This window comes from Microcaecilia unicolor, chromosome 6, assembly GCF_901765095.1.
Source record: "Microcaecilia unicolor chromosome 6, aMicUni1.1, whole genome shotgun sequence".
NCBI classification, from domain to species: domain Eukaryota; kingdom Metazoa; phylum Chordata; class Amphibia; order Gymnophiona; family Siphonopidae; genus Microcaecilia; species Microcaecilia unicolor.
In genome coordinates, this window is record NC_044036.1 from 212,238,171 (window position 1) to 212,260,879 (window position 22,709).

Consider the following 22,709-nt stretch of genomic DNA (forward strand, 5'->3'; position numbering starts at 1 on the left):
TGCCCCGCAGGTCCTGGCACCATGAATCAAGGGCAACCGATGACGATGCTTTTGGCCTTCTCCCAAAACATGTCACCGAGGATCCTTGGTGCCAAGGACAATGTCGAATCCACAAGTTGCCTTGGGGTCGAGTCCGACGATGGACTGTCCTGGGGGCCCTGCACAGCAGGAGGAGACCCACTCGATGCTTCACTGCTCCCAGAGTCTAAGGGTCTAGCAGCAGTCATGCTTACTGACGCTCCTGATGCTGGTACAATGCTCGATGTCAATGCCAAAGTCGAGGAACCGGACTTGGCTCCAAAACTCCTCTCTCATTGAGCCTCTCTGGAAACCTGGGTTCTCTTCTTCACGTGAAGACAGAGAACAGTTAGTGGGGTTATGGTCAGGCGCAAGACACTGTGGACACCAAAAATGGGTGTCTTTCCCAGAGACTGTCCAATTGCACCGAGTACAGCGCTTGAAGCCACTGGGAATCTTCATGGACACGGAAAGAAAAAACTTCCTTGGATAAATTAAATGAAGCGATGGTGCTTGAAAAAGGGGCAATGAATGGCAAAAAGAAAAGGGAAAGTTCCCAGCCGAAGTCAAGGCCTAAAAGCAGCCTGATGATAACGGAAATAAAGAAACTTCCGGGCAAAATCATGAATACTTAAAGGAAAACTAATAGGCCAGAGGTTCCAGAACAGGAACAGTATTTTCTTTTCCATGTTTTATTTTGTTTGATTTCTATTGAGAACAGGAACACAAAGGATGAAAAAAACAAATGAAAAACAGCTAAAATGCACAAAAAAAAGCTCTCTAGGCCTCAGCGACGTGGAGACGCTTAAAAAAACATGCCCTCTCCTCACTGCAATAGAAAAAGAACTAAGACCGCACTCTCGTGCTCCACAAAGCTCTCGTTAGACTTTTGTAAATTCTGGATCAGCATCACCCACTTATGAGAATTATGCACCTGCTTGTCCTGGAGAACTCTTCTATTTACTTGATTTTGGATACAATTACTGCCAGGTCAGTGACCATCTGTTCCATTGTATTCAGCACTGATTTTATATTTTGGTATAGTATGTTTATGTTTTTTTACAAAGCCACGTTTATTGTTTCAGTATTTCTTGTAATGCCATTCTCATTTTAATGAACACTTATGCTGAACCACTGGTTAATTTTTTTATGCGCTTTTAAATTCCTCATGTGCCTTTATATGTATATGTAATTACTATTATATTGTTATTACTGTATTTTATTGTAGACTCCTGATGCAGGCACTCTGTGCCAAAATGGTGTCATGTCGAGTCTTTTATGTTATGATCTACAATTTTGAAAAAGAGTATTTTATATAAAGTACTATTTTATTTTCAAGTCCCATTGTGTATTGAGCTTCCTTCCGTTTCACACTACTTTGCTGCTTGATTGACAGTATTCTTCACAGTACCTTGCTCCTGCAAACCATGCACTCCTGAGCCAATGTCTGCTCCTTCACCAGTTCTTGTTTTCTGTGTTTTTTCCCCCCTTGAATTACAGGATGGAGTTGAGAATTTATTTTTAATTCAATGATTATTTTGAATATTGCTTTGTTTACAAACTGTATTGATACAATGCAATTGTGGTCATAGGAGACAACTTTTCAAAATTATTGGGGGTGCTAAGCCCAGTGGAAATAACCCCTCTCTGGACACGTACAAGGAATGTTCTCAATACTGGGGGTGCTCAAATACCCAGAGTCGGCTCCAATGATTGTGTTTTGTGAAGGACATCAAGCCTAATAAAAAAACATAAGTAACGTAGTTTTGCATAGAGCAAATGTTAACTTCTGACTGTGGTCTGAAAACTGATACAGTTAGAGGGCCCCTATCTATCTCCCCAGTGGCTGTTTAGAGATGGGGAAAAACCATGGTCACGGTTTGTTTCGGAGTGCCTTTATATTCATTCCTTTTAGTCCTAACTAGTTACTCGTTTCCATAAGACCCGTTACTAAAACAAACAGATCAACCCAACCGAGAACCTCCACAGAACACCACCCAATATGCGTACCATAATGGGTCAAGTTTCCCAATAACGCAAATAGCGCATTCATTACAGAACACCACAAAACTTACGCTATACAAATACACTAGTCAGATTCCTTCGTAAAGACTTTACAGTAACCACGCAGTTACCAGTCTCTTATTTCTGTTACTGTCTCCGTTACTAGGACGCGACGTACCACGCTGCAGATCTTGCCAAAACAACGTTCCCCAAAACTACTACTGACTAATCACCGAGCAAATCAATCATTTGAAAAGACCAATCGGCATTCGGCAGTGAATTTCAGAGGCAGATGAAGGTTTTTTTTTTTTTTTTGACAGCAGGACTTAACAAGACCACCTGACCTAACCAATGAAAAAAAAGCTGGCGCGGATGAGGTGGCACTACTACCTTGATTGTCAGCGTATTGACGAATCGGATGACGATTTGTAAAAACCTGATTGTAAGAGGCCAATAGAAAGTCAAGCAAATCGAATCAGTGGGTGTGCACAATGTGTGTCTCTATATAGAGCAATGCGCAGCCTGTTAGTGTTAGTGTATGCGCTAGTAACCGTTTTTGTTTAGATTATTCTTGGTTTGGTCGATACTTTTTTTTTCATTAATAGCATCATGAGAGAAATTGTTCATCTCCAAGCTGGTCAGTGTGGTAATCAGATTGGTGCTAAGGTAGGTTGTTGTTGTCTTAGTATTTTAGCGTTTAGATACTGTGTTTTTATTTCCTTACGTGTTGTTAGTATTAGTGATTGTTGAAAGCGATTTGTGTGTCTGGAAAATAGAGACGGAATGGATGTGGGGCTTTTTTGGTGGGCCAGGGGAATACCGATGTTTCCTATCTTTGCCACAGAAAAAGGGTAGATCTAACTTGTTTTACGTTAAAATCATTTTTTCTGAGCGCCCTTTTATTTGGTGAGTGTATGTTCATAGGAGCCAACTTTTCAAAATTATTCGGGGTGCTAAGCCTAATGAAAATAACCCCTCCCTGGACGCGTACAAGGAATTTCCTCAATATTGAGGGTGCTCAAGCACCTACAGAGTCGGCTCCAATGTGTATGTTGAGTGTCTCGAAGTCGTGTTTTCAATATTCATGGAGTGTACTGTTGAAAGGGCCCCACCCGTCTGCTGTGGCGTCGCATTGCAGTAGAAATAGAGGTCTCTTTCTGGGTTTAACGGTTCGTTCGCGCGCTGTCTAGAGGTTGTCTTAAGGGGGGGGGGGGGAGTTTTTACAGTTGTTACTCGTGTAAGGTCTAGATCTCTTGAAAGAAGCTTCTCGACGACCATGGAGAGGGGGGTTTGGTAGCAGGTATTCTGTTGCCGGTGGTGGTTTTCAAGTAACTTCTTTACCTGGTAGGCGCAGGTTTTGAACCTTTAAAAGCGCGCTGAAGTTAAGGTGCTACATTCCCGCCTATTGTGGGGAACGTTACCTTGGGGGAGGTGGCGGCGGTGGCAGCAGCAGCAGCAGCAGCATTGTGATAGTGTGTGTGGCTGGCCTGTTTTATGTTCTTTCGTAAGTAAACTCGGTGGTGTTTTGTCTGCTGTAAGTATTAAAGGAATATAGTATTTCTCGGTTTATTTTATTGTCCGTAGCTGTACCTGTTAAACTTAGACTGAAAGGTAGATTTTTTTTTTTTAAGGTACTGGTGACTTTTCCAAGAAAGCTAAAGGCCTCATAGGTAGTACCTAAGAAATTTGAGAGAACCAACTTTAAGGATCATCCCTTCACTCCGGATTTATACCAACTAAAGCTGTAACTACAATCAGTCCTATGTTTCTTTTTCAGTTTTGGGAAGTGATCAGTGACGAACACGGAATTGACCCTACTGGTACTTACCATGGAGATAGTGACCTTCAGCTGGAGAGGATTAATGTTTATTATAACGAAGCTACAGGTAAATGTTAACTAATATAATCCAGCCTGTTCTTTAAGATTTTATTTAGTCAATATGTAGACTTGGCACAGTGGGTACTAACATGCTTGAACTTGCTAGAAAGGGCTGTTTGTTATTCTAACTCTTACCGTTCAGTAAATCCAGACTGCCCCAATTTGACTGCCCCGATCGGACCGACTGTTCACTTGTCCTTTAGATTGTAAGCTCTTTGAGCAGGGACTGTCTCTTTTTGTTAAATTGTACAGCGCTGCGTAACCCTAGTAGCGCTCTAGAAATGTTAAGTAGTAGTAGTAGTAGTAGTTTGTTATTTTACAGGTAAATGCTAACTAATATAATCCAGCCTGTTCTCAAAGATCACTGTGGGTACTAACATACTTAACTCTTTCAGGTGGGAAGTATGTCCCTCGTGCAGTGTTGGTAGATCTTGAGCCTGGAACAATGGATTCTGTGCGATCTGGACCTTTTGGGCAGATCTTCAGGCCTGACAACTTTGTATTTGGTAAGTGGGGCTGTTTTGGTTTTTGAGAGCTTTGTAAAACCTAAGTACCAGGTTGCTATAGTACCTTCAAATTGGACCCTGAAGTCTTTCTTGGCTAGCTTAACAGCAAGGACATCCTGTTTCTGCTTGTATGATGCAGAAAAAGCATGTATCTTTCTAAGACTCAAAACTTAGACTGGAAAATAAAACAAGCTATACTCCATTGCATCCTTATAGCATGTGTTGGGGTGCTGCTTTATTTTTTTTTTCTCAAGAGCATATTGTCTTCTGTTTAGCCACCCATCTACTTATCTCAGCTTACTTTCCTTGTTATTAACAGCAGATGAATCCATTAACTGATGGGTTGTATCCACCTACCAGCAGTTGGAGATACAGCACTGAAAAACCAGTGCTCTTATCTCCCAGCAGGTGTGGATGTCGCTTGATCAGCTCCTGGAATTCTGCCTGGGGTGGCTCCTGTGCTTTGCCAGTAGAGCAGGGGTGTTGTGGCTGGTGGTGCCCACTTTGAAGGTATACTTGGTTTTGTTCTCTGTCCCTGCTTTAACCCACCCCCCTCTCCTCCCAGAGTCTCTCACTTGCTGCCTGCCTCCAACTTTCCTCAGTGTTTAAAAAAAAAAAAAAAAAACCCAACCAAAACGTGCTTTTACAGCGTGACTGTTCTTGAGCCTTTCTCCAGAGATTCTGGTTCAGTGCAGCTTGACCAGAGCTCGTTGACTCAGTCTTCTGAGGTGAGTGGTGCCCAGCTCATATGGGGAGGTTCCCACAGACAGTGTTTTGTGCGGGGTAAGTTTTGGTGCAAAGCCACCATTTTATTTCTATATTTCTGGGCGGGTGATGGCTGCTGAAGGCGTTAAGCGCTGCTCTCGATTGTGGTAAACGCGGAGCTTTGCAGTACATGCTCCCTAGATGCTAGTATGGGCATGGAGAGCGGTGATTCTTTTTGCTCAATGGAGCTGGCAGCAGGCGCCATTTTGGGAGCGACGCGTGTCTTGGCCCTTATGGCTGAGGAGTCTGAGTGCAGGGGGACGCCTCATTCTGAGGCTGCTACAGGAGCTTCTTCCCCTGCTTCTCCTAATTTGGGGGTGGAGGGCTAGGGTTTCTCCCCTGAATGTGTGCTGCTGATGTAGAAGGCCTTTATGTTAAAAAGGACTCTGTTGGAGGTGCCTGACACTGCGTTGCGGGCTGTATTCCCTCCAGGTTTTGATAGTCCAGTGTTGGCTCCTGAGTTTCCTGCTTACCCCTAGAGTTGGGACTGACACTAAATGTAGACAGGTAAATTCCCTGTCTGGTGGCGCATCTCTCTCCCCCCCCCCCCCCCCCCCCCCCGGTCATTGTGGGGAGTCTGGTAGGCCCTCATGGATGGATGATCCAGATGAGGGTCCCTGTTTGCAACAGGATTTGGATGATCCTAAAGCAGTACAGATTTTCCACTACGGCGAGCTGACAGTGCTCATTTTTGACGCCTTGCAGGCCCTTTCTATTGAAGACCGAGCCAAGGGCGATGCCTCGGTTAATCCTAGGATAGCTAGTACCAAGAAGCCACCTCGGGCTTTTCCTGTGCATCATCCAAGAGCTTATTTCAGCTCAATGGTCTTACCCTGATGGGCCTTTGAAGGTAGCCAGGGCTATGAGTCGGCTTTACTGAGTGAGGATCACTTGGCCCCTTTTGGGTGCCTAAAGTGGATGCGTTGGTCATGGCCATGACTAAGACCACTCTCCCGGTGGAGGGAGGGGTTGCTTTGAAAGATATGCAGGACCAGCAGCTAGAATCCACACAAGTGGTCCTATGAAATCTCAGGCCTTTCCTTAAGGTGGCAATTTGCAGTTCCTATGCAGCTCGTGCCTGCCTTTCCTGGTTACAGCAGGCGGTTGATCAGCCTGAGGATGGTGCGGGTTCACTGTCTGAGGTTGGTCCACGTATGGAGTCTGCCCTATCGTTTTTGTCTGATGCCCTTTATGATCTGGTCAGAGCTTTGGCTAAGCAGATGTCTGTGGCGGTGTCTGCCTGCGTTCTTTGGCTGCAGCATTGGGCAGCTGACATAGCCTCTAAGCAGAGGCTGGTGAGGTTACCCTTTCGGGGCCTTCTGTTATTTGGAGAGGCGGTAGAGGAGACCTTGCAAGTCTTGCTGCACCTCAGAGCGGTGGTTCCAGTGCCTCCCGCCAAATGTGGCAGCGGTCGCTACTCCATTTATTTTATGGTCCATCGGAAATCCTCTTTTTACGAAGTCAACAAGGCCCTAGGAGTGCGACACTTTCACATGGAAACCCTGCGCTCCGTCATTGCCGCAGTACAGCCAGGAGAGTTTCTCACGTCTCTGGACCTAAAGGAAGCTTACTTGCACATTCCTATTTGGCCGCCTCATCAGCGGTTTCTCCAGTTTGCGGTTTTGGGCCTGGCCACAGCTCCCCGTACCTTTTTGATGGTGGTGGTAGCTGCCTTTCTCAGGCGAGAGGGTATCAGAGTTCACCCGTATTTAGACTGGCTCATCAGGGCGGATTCGGCAGACGAGCCAACTCGCCACGACCAGAGTTATAACTGTTCTTCAGACTCTGGGCTGGGTGATCAACTTGCCCAAAAGTCACCTGACCCCTCTGTCTCTCGAGCAGTTGGGGGTCCGGTTCGACACGGCTATGTGTTTGTCTTCTCGGCCACAGGCAGTGCAAGCTTCAGAATCAGGTCCGTCTGCTCCTGTGGATGCCTCGCCCTCGAGCTTGGGACTTCTTCAGCTCCTGGGGTCGATACGGCCACCATGGAGGTGGTTCCTTGGGTAAGAGCTCACATGAGGCCGCTGCAGATTGCTCTGCTTCAGCAGTGGTCTCCAACGCAGACTCGTGGCTCACTGCGGCCCGGCACAGTATGGATTGGTGGCTCTCCGACAGGTTGCTGTGACAGGGAATGCCGCTTGCGCTTCCTTCTTGGTGTCTGGTGATAACGGATGCCAACCTTTTGGGCTTGGAAGCTATGCTCAGGGTCAGTGGACACCCATGGAAGCGGGATGGTCCATCAATCGCTTGGAATTGAGTGATTATTTCAGGCTCTGCTAGCCTTCCACAAGACTCTGAAGGGGCTTCCTGTCCGGGTGCTGTCGGACAACACGACAGCAGTGGCCTACATCAGTCAGGGCGGCACTCAATGCAAGGCCTTGGCCGCGAAGGCTGCTCAGATTTTCCACTGGGCCGAGCTTCACTTGGATCTGCTGTCCACAGCTCACATAGTGGTCAGAGCATCGTGCAAACCGACTTCCTCAGCAGACATCAAATCGACCCGGCGGAATGGGAACTGGCAGAAGTTTTTCTTCAGATCTGAGCCAAATGGGGGGGCTCCCGGTTTGGATCTAGTGGCGTCAAGTGCGAACGCCAAAGTCCCTCGCTTTTTCAGCAGAAGGAGAGAGCCTCGCTCGGCGGGGTTGGATGCTCTGGCTCAACACTGGCCTTCCGGCCTCCTGTATGTGTTCCCTCCTTGGCCCTTGATAGGGCGAGTCCTTCTGAGGCTTCGACTGCACTGAGGATTGGTGATCCTCGTTCCGGATTGGCCAAGGTGTCCGTGGTACACAGACCTTCGGTTGCTGGTGGAGGCTCCACTTGCGTTGCCTTTAGTGCTGAGCCAGTGACTATGGAGGATCCCTGCCGATTTGGTTTTACGGCCTGGCTCGTTGGTCCTGGATTTTTTTTTTTTTTTTTTTTTTGGCAGGACGGCCTACAAAAAGGCCTGACTTACAATTCCCTTCGGGTTCAAGTGGCAGCGTTGGCATGCTTCCGAGGGAAAGCCTCTGGCTTGTCCCTTGCTGTTCATCCGGACCTTGTCCAATTTCTCAGAGGGGCACTTCGGCTCAGTCCTGTTCGGTCGCAGTGTCCAGCCTGGAACCTGGGGTTGATGTTGAAGGCTCTCCAGCGTTTGTCTTTTGAGCCGCTTAGGTGAGTTTCTGAGAAGGATGTGACTCTCAAGACAGTCTTTTTGGTGGCCATGACATCATCTAGACACGTATCTGAGCTCCAGGCGCTTTCATGTCTGGATCCTTTTTTGCAGTTCTTGGAGTTGGGTTACGGTACGTACAGTGCCTTCCTTCCTGCCTAAGGTAGTTTCAGCGTTTCACCTGAACTAGCCCATTTTTCTACCTTTTTTTTTTTTTTTTTTTTTTTTTCTTCTAGGGAGGACTTTCCGGATTGCTTTGGGCAATTGCGTCTTTTGGATGTTTGCAGGGCTCTGTTGCAGTATCTACAGATGTCAAATGACTTCAGGACTTCTGATCATCTTTTTGTAGCAACAGGTCCTCGACGCGGGTATACGGCGTCTTAAGGCCACTATAGCCCGTTGGCTCAGGGAAGTCATTTTTTTCTTTTCTGCTTTCAGGACGGTCTCCTCCTGAAGCGTTTAAAGTGCATTCCACGAGAGTGATTTCCTCCTCGTGGGCTGAAATGGGTGTCCTCTTTCTTCAAGAGATCTGTCGTGCAGCTACTTGGGCTTCTCAGTTCTTGTTTGTACGGCATTATAGGCTGGATGTGGCAGCGAAGCAGGATGCGCGTTTTGGAGCGCAGGTGCTTGCTCGTGGAGTTGCCTGTTCCCACCCTACATAGGGAGTGCTTTTGTACATCCCATCAGTTAATGGATTCATTTGCTGTTGATGACAAGGAAGGGACAATTAGGTTCTTACCTTGGTAATTTTTTCTTTTCTTTAGTCACAGCAGATGAATCCATGATCCCTCCCTGTCTGACTTTGTTTTTGTTCAGATCCTTCATGCAGATATTGTATTGCATCAGAAGGAGTTGAGGATCAGTTCTCAAGAGTTTCTACATGCTGTTCTATTGCAGGAGGTTGAGAATGTCCCTCCTTTGGTTATTGCTCTGGTTCTGTGGCGTTTGTTCACTGTGAGGAAAGTTTGTGTTATTTTACCTTTCTTTCTCAATCTGCTTTGGAAGTTTCATATACTGAAGGCAGAAGGGGCTAGCCGTCCAAGGGTCATTTTGTTTCTTCAGTGTTCTCTATCTCCACCTGCTGGTAGGCGGATACAACCCACCAGTTAATGGATTCATCTGCTGTGACTAAAGGAAAGAAAATTACCAAGGTAAGAACCTAATTTTCCCATTGTCCATATCTACTATAATAATTTGCACCTCCAATGTTCTGAAGCCACTGAAGTGAAGGGTTCGTAACATTCGTAAGCTTGTTAGGGTCGTAAGTTTGTCACTATCTGACTGTCCCGCCCTCATGTCAAAACGTAATGACGTCGAGGGCGGTACAGTGAGAGGGAAGGGCATGCTGCAGAGTTGCCAGGCAAAGGAACGCGACGTCACACGCATGATGGTGTCGTTGTCCCCCCCCCCCCCCCCCCCTCCAATTTTTAAGTCCTCTTCACTTACCAAGTCAGGGTTACCGTGGCTGGCAGCAACGGTAAAATGCGTGCAGGCTCGGCCCTTCTCTCTCAGCTGTGGTCCCGAAACAGGAAATGATGGCTGGACCACAGTTGAGAGAGAGAAGGGCCGAGCCTGCACGCATTTTACCACTGCTGCCAGCTGTGGTAACCCTGACTTGGTAAGTGAAGATGAGTTTTTTAAAAATTGGAGGGAGGGGGGGCTCCTGGCATACACTCTAAATCTTGCACATTCACTCTCGCTCTCATACACACTGCTAGGAAAACCTTGCTAGCACCAGTTTCATTTCATTGAAACGGTCCTTTTTTTTTTTTTTTTTACTAGTGTGTGTGTGTATGTATGTGTGTGTGTATGTATATGTATATGTATATATATATATATATATATACATATATGTATATGTATATATATATATATATATATATATACATATATGTATATATATATATATATATATATATATATATATATATATATATATATATATATATATATATATATATATATATATATATATATATGGTTCCTCCACTATATGGTAAGCTGAGTGCTAGAAAAGTATTAGTATCAGCATTAGACTTCTTTGTGTGCTTATTAGATATGTGTTGTTGGCATAATACTAATCTGTTACATGTTTAACAGCACTAAAATTCAAATTTTTGATACTGTTGGTAGTCCACTTATGTTCGTATATGCTGTTTTAAATTTACCTCGTTCAGTTTACTATTATGCTGTTAATGTTAAACTACCTACTGTACATCGCTGTGGTTAATCCCAATAAATATTGGAACATTAATTTAGAGAATGGGAAAACAGTAAATGTTAATGAGCTCTGAAGGGATGCCTTTACTAAAATACAGTGGAGTATGGTGGGATGGAGGAAGTAGCTTCTAAATATAACTTCCATATCATCATGCTGATCAATCCATAGACTGGTGGGTTGTGTCCATCTACCAGCAGGTGGGGAGAGAGAGCAATCCTTTTGCCTCCCTATATGTGGTCATGTGCTGCCGGAAACTCCTCAGTATGTTCTCTATCTCAGCAGGTGGTGGTCACACACAGCAGCAGCTCTGGCTAGGTCTCCAAGCCTAATCTTTAGGTTTTGTTGAGTACCTGGGGTTGAGGGCTCTTCTTGAGCAAGTGCAAACCTGGTGGCGCCAGGTCCCTCCTTTTCTCCCCCTTCCCGCTGGCTCCGTTAAAAAAATAAAAAATTTTGGACGTCCTTAAGGGCGTTTATTTCGATGTTTATTGCAGCTACTCACTGGGACACCAGGTCGTTACAGCTCGGAGCGAGAAGCAGGTAATTTTTACCTTTTTATAGCGGGCAGGGGGTTCCCCGATTGATCTCCACGTGGCCTATGGCGTCGGAGGGCGAGGGCGTGAAGAATCGCTCCCCAGACCGCGTGTGCGCTTCTAGCGGGGATGCGGGGGTTTTAAAGTCTGATTCGCCCTTGTTTGGAGGCCGGTCAGTGTCCCGGGTCTTCCTGCAGCGCGGCGGTTTTTCCCTCCATAAATGCCCATCCCCCGCTGCTCGCCTCCGCCATCTTGGCCGGCCACTCTGCTCGGACGGCTTCTTCTTGGGCCGCCCTTGAGCTGGGAGACGTTCATGCCATGGCCGCCCTTGATTTGGGCGACGGCAAAAAAGCGGCTAAAGTTAAGCACCGTTCTTCCCGCGCGGCTCCTTTGCGGAGTGTCGCGCCGGACGCCATCTTGGATGCGCAGCATGTTGCTCCCCCGCTCTTGCGAGCGCCGGTTGAGGGTGCGTCTAGGGCTGTGGCCCAGGCTGCGGAAGTGCACAGTCTGGGGGGTTTCTCCCCCGAGTTTATTTTGCTGCTGCATCAGGCCTTCCTTATGCAAAACGCTGCCCCTTCTCCCTTGTCCGATAACGGGGTTGAGGCCCCCGGAAGTAAACGCACTCGGGTGGATTCCCAGGCCTTAGAGGACGCTGTTTCCTCTGATGTAGATGAGGGCAGGGTATCTGAGTTCTCCCAACGGTCCTTTGGGGATTCCTTGGAGGAGACGGATTCCTGCTCGGATGGAGCGGATGACCCCTCTGCAGCGCGGGTCTTTCGCTCAGAGGATTTGCCCAACCTGTTACTGCAGGCCATGAGCATTTTGAAGATTTCCTCGCCAGAGGACGTCTCTCCCTCAGCCCCTGTTGGCTCTGCCATTATGCTGGGGACGAAGCGCCCGCCTAGAACCTTCCACGTGCATGATGCCATGCACACCTTAATTTCGGCTCAATGGGATGTCCCGGAAGCGAGCCTCAAAGTGGCTAGGGCTATGTCCCGCCTCTATCCTTTGCCTGAAAGTGAACGTGAGGCCTTTTATTTGGCCTACCGTGGATTCTTTAATCACTGCGGTGACTAAGAAAACGGCGTTGCCGGTGGAAGGTGGCACAGCCCTAAAGGACGCTCAAGACAGAAGATTGGAAGCGGCTTTAAGGTCGTCCTTCGAGGCGGCTGCCTTAAGTTTGCAGGCCTCAGTTTGCGGCTCCTATGTGGCCAGGGCGTGCCTGACGATGGTGCAGCGGGCTTCCCCCTCGGATCCTACCTTGAGGGCTGACTGGCCGGCCCTGGAATCGGGCTTGGCTTATTTGGCAGACTTACTGTATGATGTCTTGAGAGCCTCGGCTAAAGGTATGGCTCAGACAGTCTCTGCGCGGCGCTGGCTTTGGCTGAAACATTGGTCTGCGGACCACGCCTCTAAGTCCTGCCTGGCTAAGTTGCCTTTTAAAGGCAAGCTGCTCTTTGGGGTCGAGCTCGACAAAATCGTGACCGATCTCTGCACGTCTAAGGGCAAGAGGTTACCAGAGGTCAGGGTTCGGGCCAGTGCTCGCCCCGGTATCTCCAGAGGACGGTTTCAGGAAGCCCGTCGGTACCGCCCGGGCAAGTCGGGCTCCTCTGCCCCCTCTTCCTTCAAAAGGAACTTCTCCCCTAAGCAGCATTCCTTTCGCAGAGACCGCCGTCCCGGAGGTGCGCCCTCCGGTCCTCCCCCAGGGTCTTGTACCCAATGACGGGGCCCTGGTCCATGGCCCAGTGCAGATTGAAGGACGCCTGTCCTCGTTTCTGGGCGAGTGGACCAGGGTAACTTCAGACGCTTGGGTTCTGCAAGTCATCAGAGACGGCTACAAGCTAGAGTTCTGCCGACCCTTAAGAGACGGGTTTGTACTCTCTCCCGGCAAGTCTCCGGTCAAAGCTGTGGCAGTGCAGCAGACCTTGGACAACCTGATTCACCTGGGTGCGGTCGTTCCGGTGCCAGAAAATCAGATTGGCAAGGGACGTTACTCCATTTACTTTGTGGTACCAAAGAAAGGAGGTTCTGTCCGGCCTATCCTTGACCTCAAAGGGGTCAATCGGGCCTTGAAAGTGCGGTACTTTCGCATGGAGACTCTCCGCTGTGTTATAGCGGCAGTGAAGGCAGGGGAGTTCTTGGCTTCCTTGGACATCAAGGAAGCGTACCTGCATATTCCCATCTGGCCTCCTCATCGACGCTTTCTGCGTTTTGCAGTCCTGGGCCGACACTTCCAGTTCAGAGCCCTCCCTTTCGGGTTGGCTACTGCTCCGCGGACCTTCTCCAAAGTAATGGTGGTCATCGCGGCCTTCCTGCGAAAGGAAGGAGTACAAGTCCATCCTTATCTGGACGACTGGTTGATCCGAGCCCCCTCTTATGCAGAGTGTGGCAAAGCTGTGGACCAGGTGGTTGCTCTTTTGAGCTCCCTGGGGTGGATCATCAACTGGGAGAAGAGCCAGCTGCGCCCGACTCAGTCCCTGGAGTATCTGGGAGTTCGATTCGACACCCAAGTGGGCAGAGTGTTCCTGCCAGACAATCGGATTGTCAAACTTCAGGCTCAGGTGGACCAGTTCCTAGTAGCCTCTCTTCAGGCTTGGGACTATGTGCAGCTGTTGGGCTCTATGACGGCCACGATGGAAGTAGTGCCCTGGGCCAGGGCTCATGAGACCATAAGTACATAAGTAGTGCCATACTGGGAAAGACCAAAGGTCCATCTAGCCCAGCATCCTGTCACCGACAGTTGCCAATCCAGGTCAAGGGCACCTGGCACGCTCCCCAAACGTAAAAACATTCCAGACAAGTTATACCTAAAAATGCGGAATTTTTTCAAGTCCATTTAATAGCGGTCTATGGACTTGTCCTTTAGGAATCTATCTAACCCCTTTTTAAACTCAGTCAAGCTAACCGCCCGTACCACGTTCTCCGGCAATGAATTCCAGAGTCTAATTACACGTTGGGTGAAGAGAAATTTTCTCCGATTCGTTTTAAATTTACCACACTAGCTTCAACTCATGCCCTCTAGTCCTACACTACACTACCACTACAACACACTCTGCTGCAGCGCTGGAGTCCGATGTCGGAGGATTATGCTTTGCGCCTTCCCTTGGACCCAGCAGTGCGCAAGGCGCTGAGCTGGTGGCTGCAGACAAGTTGTCTGCAGGAATGCCTCTGGTGACCCCAGAGTGGATTGTCGTCACGGCGGACGCCTCTTTGTCGGGCTGGGGAGCCCACTGCTTGGGAAGGACAGCGCAGGGGCTCTGGTCTCCTGCAGAGGCAAAGTGGTCTATCAACCTCCTGGAACTCAGAGCCATTCGGTTGGCGCTTTTGGAGTTCATCCCGGTACTGGCATTGAAGCCAGTACGGGTCCTGTCGGACAATGCCACGGCTGTGGCCTATGTCAACCGCCAGGGAGGTACCAAGAGCGCCCCTCTAGCCAAGGAGGCCATGAATCTATGCCAGTGGGCGGAAGCGAACCTGGAACAGCTGTCAGCGGCCCACATTACCGGAGTCATGAATGTCAAGGCGGACTTTCTCAGTCGCCATACCTTGGATCCCGGAGAGTGGCAGCTATCTGCTCAGGCGTTCTTGGACATCACGAAGCGCTGGGGCCAGCCGAGCCTAGATCTGATGGCGTCATCGGCCAAGTGCCGCGCTTTTTCAGCAGAGGACGGGACCCTCGATCCCTGGGAGTAGATGCTCTTCTCCAACAGTGGCCGACACAGGAGCTTCTCTGTGTCCCCGCCCTGGCCCATGTTGGGCAGGGTGCTAGACCGGGTGGCAAAGCATCCGGGCCGGATAATCCTGGTGGGTCCGGACTGGCCCAGACGTTCCTGGTATGCGGACTTGATCAGGCTCTCAGTGGATGATCCTCTGCGGCTGCCAGTGGAGCAGGGCCTGTTGCATCAGGGTCCCGTGGTGATGGAGGATCCCTCCCCCTTTGGTCTTACGGCCTGGCTATTGAGCGGCAGCGTCTGAGAAAGAAGGGCTTCTCAGACAAGGTCATCGCCACTATGCTGAGAGCGAGGAAGCGCTCTACTTCTACTGCTTACGCCAGGGTTTGGCGTACCTTTGCAGCGTGGTGTGAAGCAGGCTCACTTTCTCCCTTCACTGCTCCAATTTCTTCAGTTTTGGCGTTCCTGCAAGAAGGTCTGGAGAAAGGCCTGTCGCTCAGTTCCCTTAAAGTCCAGGTAGCGGCTCTGGCTTGCTTCAGGGGCCGCCTGAAGGGTGCTTCCCTGGCTTCGCAGCCAGATGTGGTGCGCTTTCTCAAGGGAGTTAAATCACCTGTGCCCTCCTCTGCACTCAGTGGTGCCTGCGTGGAATCTCAACCTGGTGCTAAGAGCCTTGCAGAAGCCGCCTTTTGAACCCTTGTCAAGGGCGTCTCTGAAAGACCTGACATTGAAAGCAGTCTTTTTGGTGGCTATCACTTCAGCCAGAAGAGTTTCCGAGCTCCAGGCACTCATGTCGAGAGCCCTTTCTGCAGTTCACTGAGGCAGGAGTGACTATTCGCACAGTGCCTTCCTTCCTGCCCAAGATTTTCTCGCTTCCATGTGAATCAGCAGCTCTGTCTCCCTTCCTTGCGTAGGGAGGACTACCCAGAGGAATACTCTGCTCTCAAATATCTGGATGTGAGACGAGTCTTCATCAGATACTTGGAAGTGACCAATGATTTCCGGAAGTCGGATCATCTGTTTGTCCTGTTTGCAGGTCCTCGTAAGGGTCTGCAGGCTGCTAAGCCTACAGTGGCAAGATGGGTCAAGGAAGCCATTGCAGCGGCTTATGTGGCCGCGGGGAAGGTGCCGCCTATCCAGCTGAAGGCTCACTCCACTAGAGCTCAGGCGGCCTCGATGGCAGAGGCCGGGTCCGTCTCCTTGGAAGAGATTTGCAAGGCGGCAACTTGGGCATCGGCCCATACCTTCTCCAGGCATTACCGCTTGACTGTGGCTGCTCGGGCGGAGGCCCGGTTTGGAGCTTCAGTGTTGCGGTCAGGGATTTCAATGTCCCGCCCTGGGTGAGTACTGCTTTGGTACATCCCACCAGTCTATGGATTGATCAGCATGATGATATGGAAGGTAAAATTATGTATCATACCTGATAATTTTCTTTCCATTAATCATAGCTGATCAATCCATAGCCCCTCCCAGATATCTGTATTGTTTATATTCTGGTTGCATTTCAGGTTCAAGTTTAGTCTTCAGTTCCTGTTCAGGAGGACTTCGTGTTCAAGTTTTTCAATGGATTCTTCAAGAGTTGACGAATTTGTGTTACAGTGAGCTGCTGCATTCCTCTCCCCTCCGTTTTACGGGGCTGGATTGAGACTTAAATTCTGCCGGCGCTCCCTCCCGCTTTGTGCGGCAGTAGGGCAGCTTTGTACCCCTCCCGCTTCGGCGGTGTTAGGGTCAGTCAGCTCCTCCCGTGGTTGCGGTTGCAGGATAAGCCAGATCCCCCCGCATCGGCGGGGTGGTGTTCCTCCCCCGCTCCGCGGGGATGAGCTGGATTCCCCTCCCCCACTTGTGTGGGGATGAGCTGGGTTAATTCCCCTCCCCCGTTTCGGCGGTGGTGAGCTGGGCAGTGTGTTCCTTTGTGGGTGTAATTCTCTAAGTGCTGAGTCCTGCGGATGGAGCTTGGATATCGACATACTGAGGAGTTTCCGGCAGCACATGACCACATATAGGGAGGCAAAAGGATTGCTCTCTATCTCCACCTGCTGGTAGATGGACACAACCCACCAGTCTATGGAGTGATCAGCTATGATTAATGGAAAGAAAATTATCAGGTATGATACATAATTTTACCTTGGATGTAGTAATTCCTGCTGAAACTCTTTCAGCTGGGGCAGGGGGTGGAGGATGAAGACAGTATAACACTGACAGCTTTTTTTTTTTTTTTTTTTCCCCCCCCTCCCTCTCCCCCTTTCTAGGTCAGAGTGGTGCTGGAAACAACTGGGCAAAAGGTCACTATACAGAAGGTGCAGAGCTTGTTGATTCGGTGTTGGATGTTGTGAGAAAAGAAGCAGAAAGCTGTGATTGTCTCCAGGGTTTTCAGCTTACACATTCTCTGGGTGGAGGTACAGGCTCTGGTATGGGTACCCTCTTAATTAGCAAAATCCGTGAAGAATACCCAGACAGAATCATGAACACTTTCAGCGTTGTGCCATCTCCTAAAGTATCTGACACTGTTGTAGAACCATACAATGCCACCCTTTCGGTGCACCAACTTGTAGAAAATACAGATGAGACCTACTGTATTGACAATGAAGCACTGTATGACATCTGTTTTAGAACCTTGAAACTGACCACACCAACATATGGGGATCTGAACCATTTGGTATCGGCAACCATGAGTGGTGTCACAACATGCTTGCGTTTCCCTGGTCAGCTTAACGCTGACCTACGTAAACTAGCAGTAAACATGGTTCCCTTTCCACGTTTGCACTTTTTTATGCCTGGTTTTGCCCCACTTACTAGCCGTGGTAGTCAACAGTACCGTGCCTTAACAGTACCCGAGCTCACACAGCAGATGTTTGATGCAAAGAACATGATGGCTGCTTGTGACCCTCGTCATGGGCGTTACCTTACTGTGGCTGCTGTATTCAGAGGCCGTATGTCCATGAAGGAGGTGGATGAACAGATGCTTAATGTGCAAAACAAGAACAGTAGCTACTTTGTTGAATGGATCCCCAACAATGTTAAAACAGCTGTTTGTGATATCCCACCCCGTGGCCTAAAAATGTCTGCTACCTTTATTGGTAACAGCACAGCCATCCAAGAGCTGTTCAAACGTATTTCTGAGCAGTTCACAGCTATGTTTCGCAGAAAGGCCTTTTTGCATTGGTACACAGGGGAGGGTATGGATGAAATGGAGTTCACAGAAGCAGAGAGCAACATGAATGACTTGGTATCTGAATATCAACAATACCAGGATGCTACTGCAGAAGAAGAGGGTGAGTTTGAAGAAGAGGCTGAAGAGGAAGTAGCATAAACTGCATTAGCTCTCTTGTAAATTATGCTGAAACTGAACGAACTTTATTCATGTTGAAATGTTGTTGTTGTTGTTGGTCTTCATGTTCACTTGATGTTCCCTGTCCTCTGTGGCTGCCATACAGACTTGACATCACATTAAAAGCATATTTCATAGCACCTTGCCTTTGTCTTCTTAAGATGGGGTTTCAAAATGGATTACGCTTGTATGCCTTCTGACAGCACTTGGTAAATGAAGCTCCGCATTCATCTCTTAAGCCTTTGGGGGGATTTTTAAAGGTTGTGATGGTTAGTATTTGTAAATTAGTTGATCTTATCATACTGTTAGTGATTAAGGTTCAGTCAATATAAATCACTCTTAACTCTTTGTATGAGGAGCCTTATGGATCTTGCCTGAATTTTTCACTTATTTAAGTAGAGGAGTGTGGTAGCCGTGTTAGTCCACTCTTAAGGTTATCAATAGAAATCAAACAAAATAAAACATGGAAAAGAAAATGATACCTTTTTTTATTGGACATAACTTAATACATTTCTTGATTAGCTTTCAAAGGTTGCCCTTCTTCCTCAGATCGGAAATAAGCAAATGTGCTAGCTGATAGTGTATATAAGTGAAAACCATTCAAGCATTACTATGACAGTCTGACAGGCTTTGATGTCCCCATGCATACTTCCTACCCACCCCCATCATTGATATTCTAACAGGATGGGTGTGGATAGGTGAGGGGAGGGTGATCAACAGAGACATACAGCTTTATGGTTTATAATTCAGTATGCAACATTAAAAACATGTTATGCACCCTCTTAAATTCCATTTACTGATTTCACTAGCCCTTTACAGTAGTATGGATTTCAGAGTTCAAAATGACAACCAAGTTTCGGTAGAAAGACTAATCTACTTACAGTGGGGTTTGAGTAACGTGTTAATCTCATGCAACTGAGTAAAATTGGACACAGTGCATTTAAATGTTTTAAGTGCAGAGAGATGTAAGGGAGCCTTTTGATGTGTTATGTAGTTCAAGGAGATGAGTGCACACACCAGTTGGTTTGTTTTTTGTATACGTTAAGGACCCATATATAATGTAGGGGACAGGCTGTTTTCTTGTCAGATACCTCTGAGGTCCCATTCTCTCCTCTTCATGGGGGGGGGGGGGGGGGGGGGTCTGGTTTTGTCTTCAGCACCTCTTTCCACTGCATCTGATAGCATAGCAACTAAGACTAGGTAACTCCATTGCTGGCTCTGCACAGTATGGTGCATCTAAGGCCAGGGGTTGTTCCCCTGCCCCCCTTGGTGGTTCCCTGAACAGATGATAAGTTGGGTTTGAGTTTCTACACTATAAGATCTGGTACTAAGTATTGTCTGATGCCTTTTCACCCTTGGTCAACAGGAGCAACTACTTCAATACAGTGAGTAACAGGAACATGGAAAGGACTGACTTGACCAGCTCCCTCTCATTCTCATAGTGCTATGCCAAGTTTGGGGGGGGGGGGGGTGGGGGGGAGGGACTGATCACCCTCCTACCTCCTATAATGCCTGGAGGGAGGGGGAATAAGCAACCAAGGAGAAGCTAAGTAGGCTGCTGCAAGCTGTGGAACTAAGTCAAAACTGGAATTCCCTACATTGAGCTGTGGCCTGGACAAGAAAGGAATATGGTTTGATCAGAGTTTTTCCAAGTATATATTTAGCATACGTCTCTTCCCCTTTTTTTCCTATCCAATAGGCAAGTGTACAGCCCCAGATCTCTACTGAGCTAAATAACTTAGCAGGCAACTTCACACAATGGGGCAATGGTGAGCAGTCTGCAAAAACTAGCTGTCTGCTCCTTTGTACAGATGAAACTTTTTAAGCCTAGATTGCACTTGTGATCTATAAAACAAATGTGTTGCAACTTGAATCCAGTTAAAACAGGACCGCCAGGAGCTTTTTTTTTTTTTTTGCTTCGTTTTAAGCAATACATGCTGGTTTTACATTGAGCCCTTCCTAAACCTTTTCCCTGCATGCAAGGAACTACAGATTGACCTTGGCAGTATTTGGGGTGCTAGAGCATTTTGACTTGAGCAAGAAGAGGAGATTGTCTAATGCATATTGCCTAGATTTTGAGGGAGGGAGGAGCCAGAGAAATATAAAAGCCTATGGACCTAGAGTAGGAGGATAATTGGGGTTAGAAAGCAGTTGCTTGAGGACTTGTATTCTGGTGGGTGGGGGGAAGCTGTTTCTAGTGTGCCATTTTAGGCATGTAGCTACCCTCTATTCCCCAGCTGATTTTTCACACTGGAAGTGTCAGAGGAGGTGGTAAAAGAAGCCTGCGATCCTTCAACATTGAGTCATGTGCTGTGTATTCTGCAAGGCCTTCTGGAAGATGGTGCTGGAAGGCTAGGGTAGCCTGGATGGTGGTGTGAGAGGACATGGTGCATGCTGTCATAACAATGGCTCCAAGGACAAGCAGGCCAGTTAATTTTCTCATGTGGGGTGATGTCATCCATGGTGGCTGGTGCAGAGTGCTGCCTAGTGTACTGTTTCTTTAGTTCAATCATTTTTTCTTGATGATCAACAAAATACAGAAATTAAACAGTTTTCTATTTAGAATCAGTATGTAACACCAACTTGTCAAACTACACAGAATGCTTCTTTGCTTTGTCATCGTGAATTTATATTTCCTCCCTCCCATTCCCTTATCTTATGGTTCAATCTACTCATTAAACCTCCGTTTAGGCTATAATTCTTATATATCGCATAAAATCCACTGATACTGCAGTACCCACAAAGAACACAATAGAAGAACATGTCGGTGACTATGTACTGCAACACCGACTGCAAAATAGCCCTCTTTAAAAAGCCTTCCCTTGCTCCACCCTCCCCCTCCCAGTTATCCCCTTTATTAAATTATACAACAAATCTGTACCAACACATCAACTGACTCCTAGCTCCCTCTCGCTGAACTTCCCAGGCTACTCCGTAGCCTGTTAATCTACTATTCCATATCATCAAGCTGATCAATCCATAGACTGGTGGGTTGTGTCCATCTACCAGCAGGTGGAGATAGAGAGCAAACTTTTGCCTCCCTATATGTGGTCATGTGCTGCCGGAAACTCCCCAGTATGTTCTCTATCTCAGCAGGTGGTGGTCACACACAGCAGCAGCTCTGGCTAGGCCTCCAAGCCTAATTTTTAGGTTTTGTTGAGTGCCTGGGGTTGAGGGCTCTTTTGAGCAAGTGCAAACCTGGTGGTGCCAGGTCCCTCCTTTTCTCCCCCCTCCCGCTGGCTCCGTTAAAAAAAAAAAAATTTTAAACGTCCTTAAAGGCGTTTATTTCGACGTTTATTTAAACGTCATTGCAGCTACTCACTGGGACACCAGTTCGTTACAGCTCGGAGCGGGACAGCAGGTAATTTTTACCTTTTTATAGCGGGCAGGGGGTTCCCCGATTCTTCTCCTCGTGGCATATGGCGTCGGAGGGCGAGGGCGCAAAGGGTCGCTCCCCGGTTCGCTTGAGCGCTTCTAGAGGGGATGCGGGGGTCTTACAGCCTGATTCGCCCTTGTTGGGTGACAGTCTCGTGACCGATGAATGTCCCGGTCCTTCCTCCGGCGTGGCGGTTTTTCCCGCCATAAACGCCCATCCCCCGCTCCTCGCCTCCGCCATCTTGGCCGGCCACGCGGCTCGGACGGCTTCTTCGTGGGCCGCCCTTGAGGTTGGAGACATTAATGCCATGAACGCCCTTAATTTGGGCGACGGCACAAAAGCGGCTAAAGTTAAGCGCCGTTCTTCCCGCGCGGCTCCTTCGCGGAGTGTCGCGCCGGACGCCATTTTGGATGCGCAGCATGTTTCTCCCCCGCTCTTGCGAGCGCCGGTTGAGGGTGCGTCTGGGCTGTTCCCAGGCTGCGGAAGTGCACAGTCTGGGGGGTTTCTCCCCCGAGTTTGTTTTGCTGCTGCATCAGGCTTTCCTCATGCAAAACGCTGCCCCTGCTCCCTCGTCTGGTAAAGAGGTTGAGGTTCCCAGAGGTAAACGCTCTCGGGTTGATTCCCAGGCCTTGGAGGACTTTGTCTCCTCCGATGTAGATGAGGGCAGCGTGTCTGAGGTCTCCCAACGGTCCTTTGCGGATTCCTTGGAGGAGACGGATCCCCGCTCGGATGGAGCGGATGACCCCTCTGCAGCGCGGCTTTTTAGCCCAGAGGATTTGCCCAACCTGTTGTTACAGGCCATGGACACTTTGAAGATTTCCTCTCCGGAGGACGTCTCTCCCTCAGCCCCTGTTGGCTCTGCCATTATGCTGGGGACGAAGCGCCCGCCTAGAACCTTCCACGTGCATGATGCCATGCACACCTTAATTTCGGCTCAATGGGATCTCCCGGAAGCGAGCCTTAAAGTGGCTAGGGCTATGTCCCGCCTCTATCCTTTGGCTGTGAGTGAACGTGAGGCCTATCTGTGGCCTACCGTGGATTCTTTAATCACTGCGGTGACTAAGAAAACGGCGTTGCCGGTGGAAGGTGGCACGGCCCTAAAGGACGCCCAAGACAGAAGATTGGAGGCGGCCTTAAGGTCGTCCTTTGAGGCGGCTGCTTTAAGTTTGCAGGCCTCAGTTTGCGGCTCCTATGTGGCCAGGGCGTGCCTGACTATGGTGCAGCGGGCTTCCCCCTCGGATCATTCCTTGAGGGCTGATTGGCCGG

At 48.6% G+C, this 22,709-nt stretch overlaps 2 protein-coding genes across 2 annotated transcripts in view; one reads left to right on the forward strand and one right to left on the reverse strand.

Annotated features, from left to right (window-relative positions):
• Positions 1 to 2,542: 2,542 nt before the first annotated feature.
• LOC115471995 (tubulin beta-4B chain) lies at positions 2,543 to 18,207 on the forward strand. The gene is made up of 4 exons (XM_030206012.1): positions 2,543 to 2,688; positions 3,800 to 3,908; positions 4,297 to 4,407; positions 16,989 to 18,207. The coding sequence occupies exons 1-4, from the start codon at positions 2,632 to 2,634 to the stop codon at positions 18,047 to 18,049; spliced, it is 1,338 nt and encodes a 445-aa protein (XP_030061872.1). The 5' UTR covers positions 2,543 to 2,631; the 3' UTR covers positions 18,050 to 18,207.
• A 29-nt stretch (positions 18,208 to 18,236) lies between these two features.
• LOC115472507 (protein FAM166A-like) overlaps positions 18,237 to 22,709 on the reverse strand; it is a 431,767-nt gene continuing 427,294 nt past the window's right edge. Inside the window, exon 7 of the mRNA XM_030206797.1 lies at positions 18,237 to 18,307. Within this exon, the coding sequence (XP_030062657.1) occupies positions 18,237 to 18,307 (71 nt within the window). The remainder of the gene's footprint in view (positions 18,308 to 22,709) is intronic.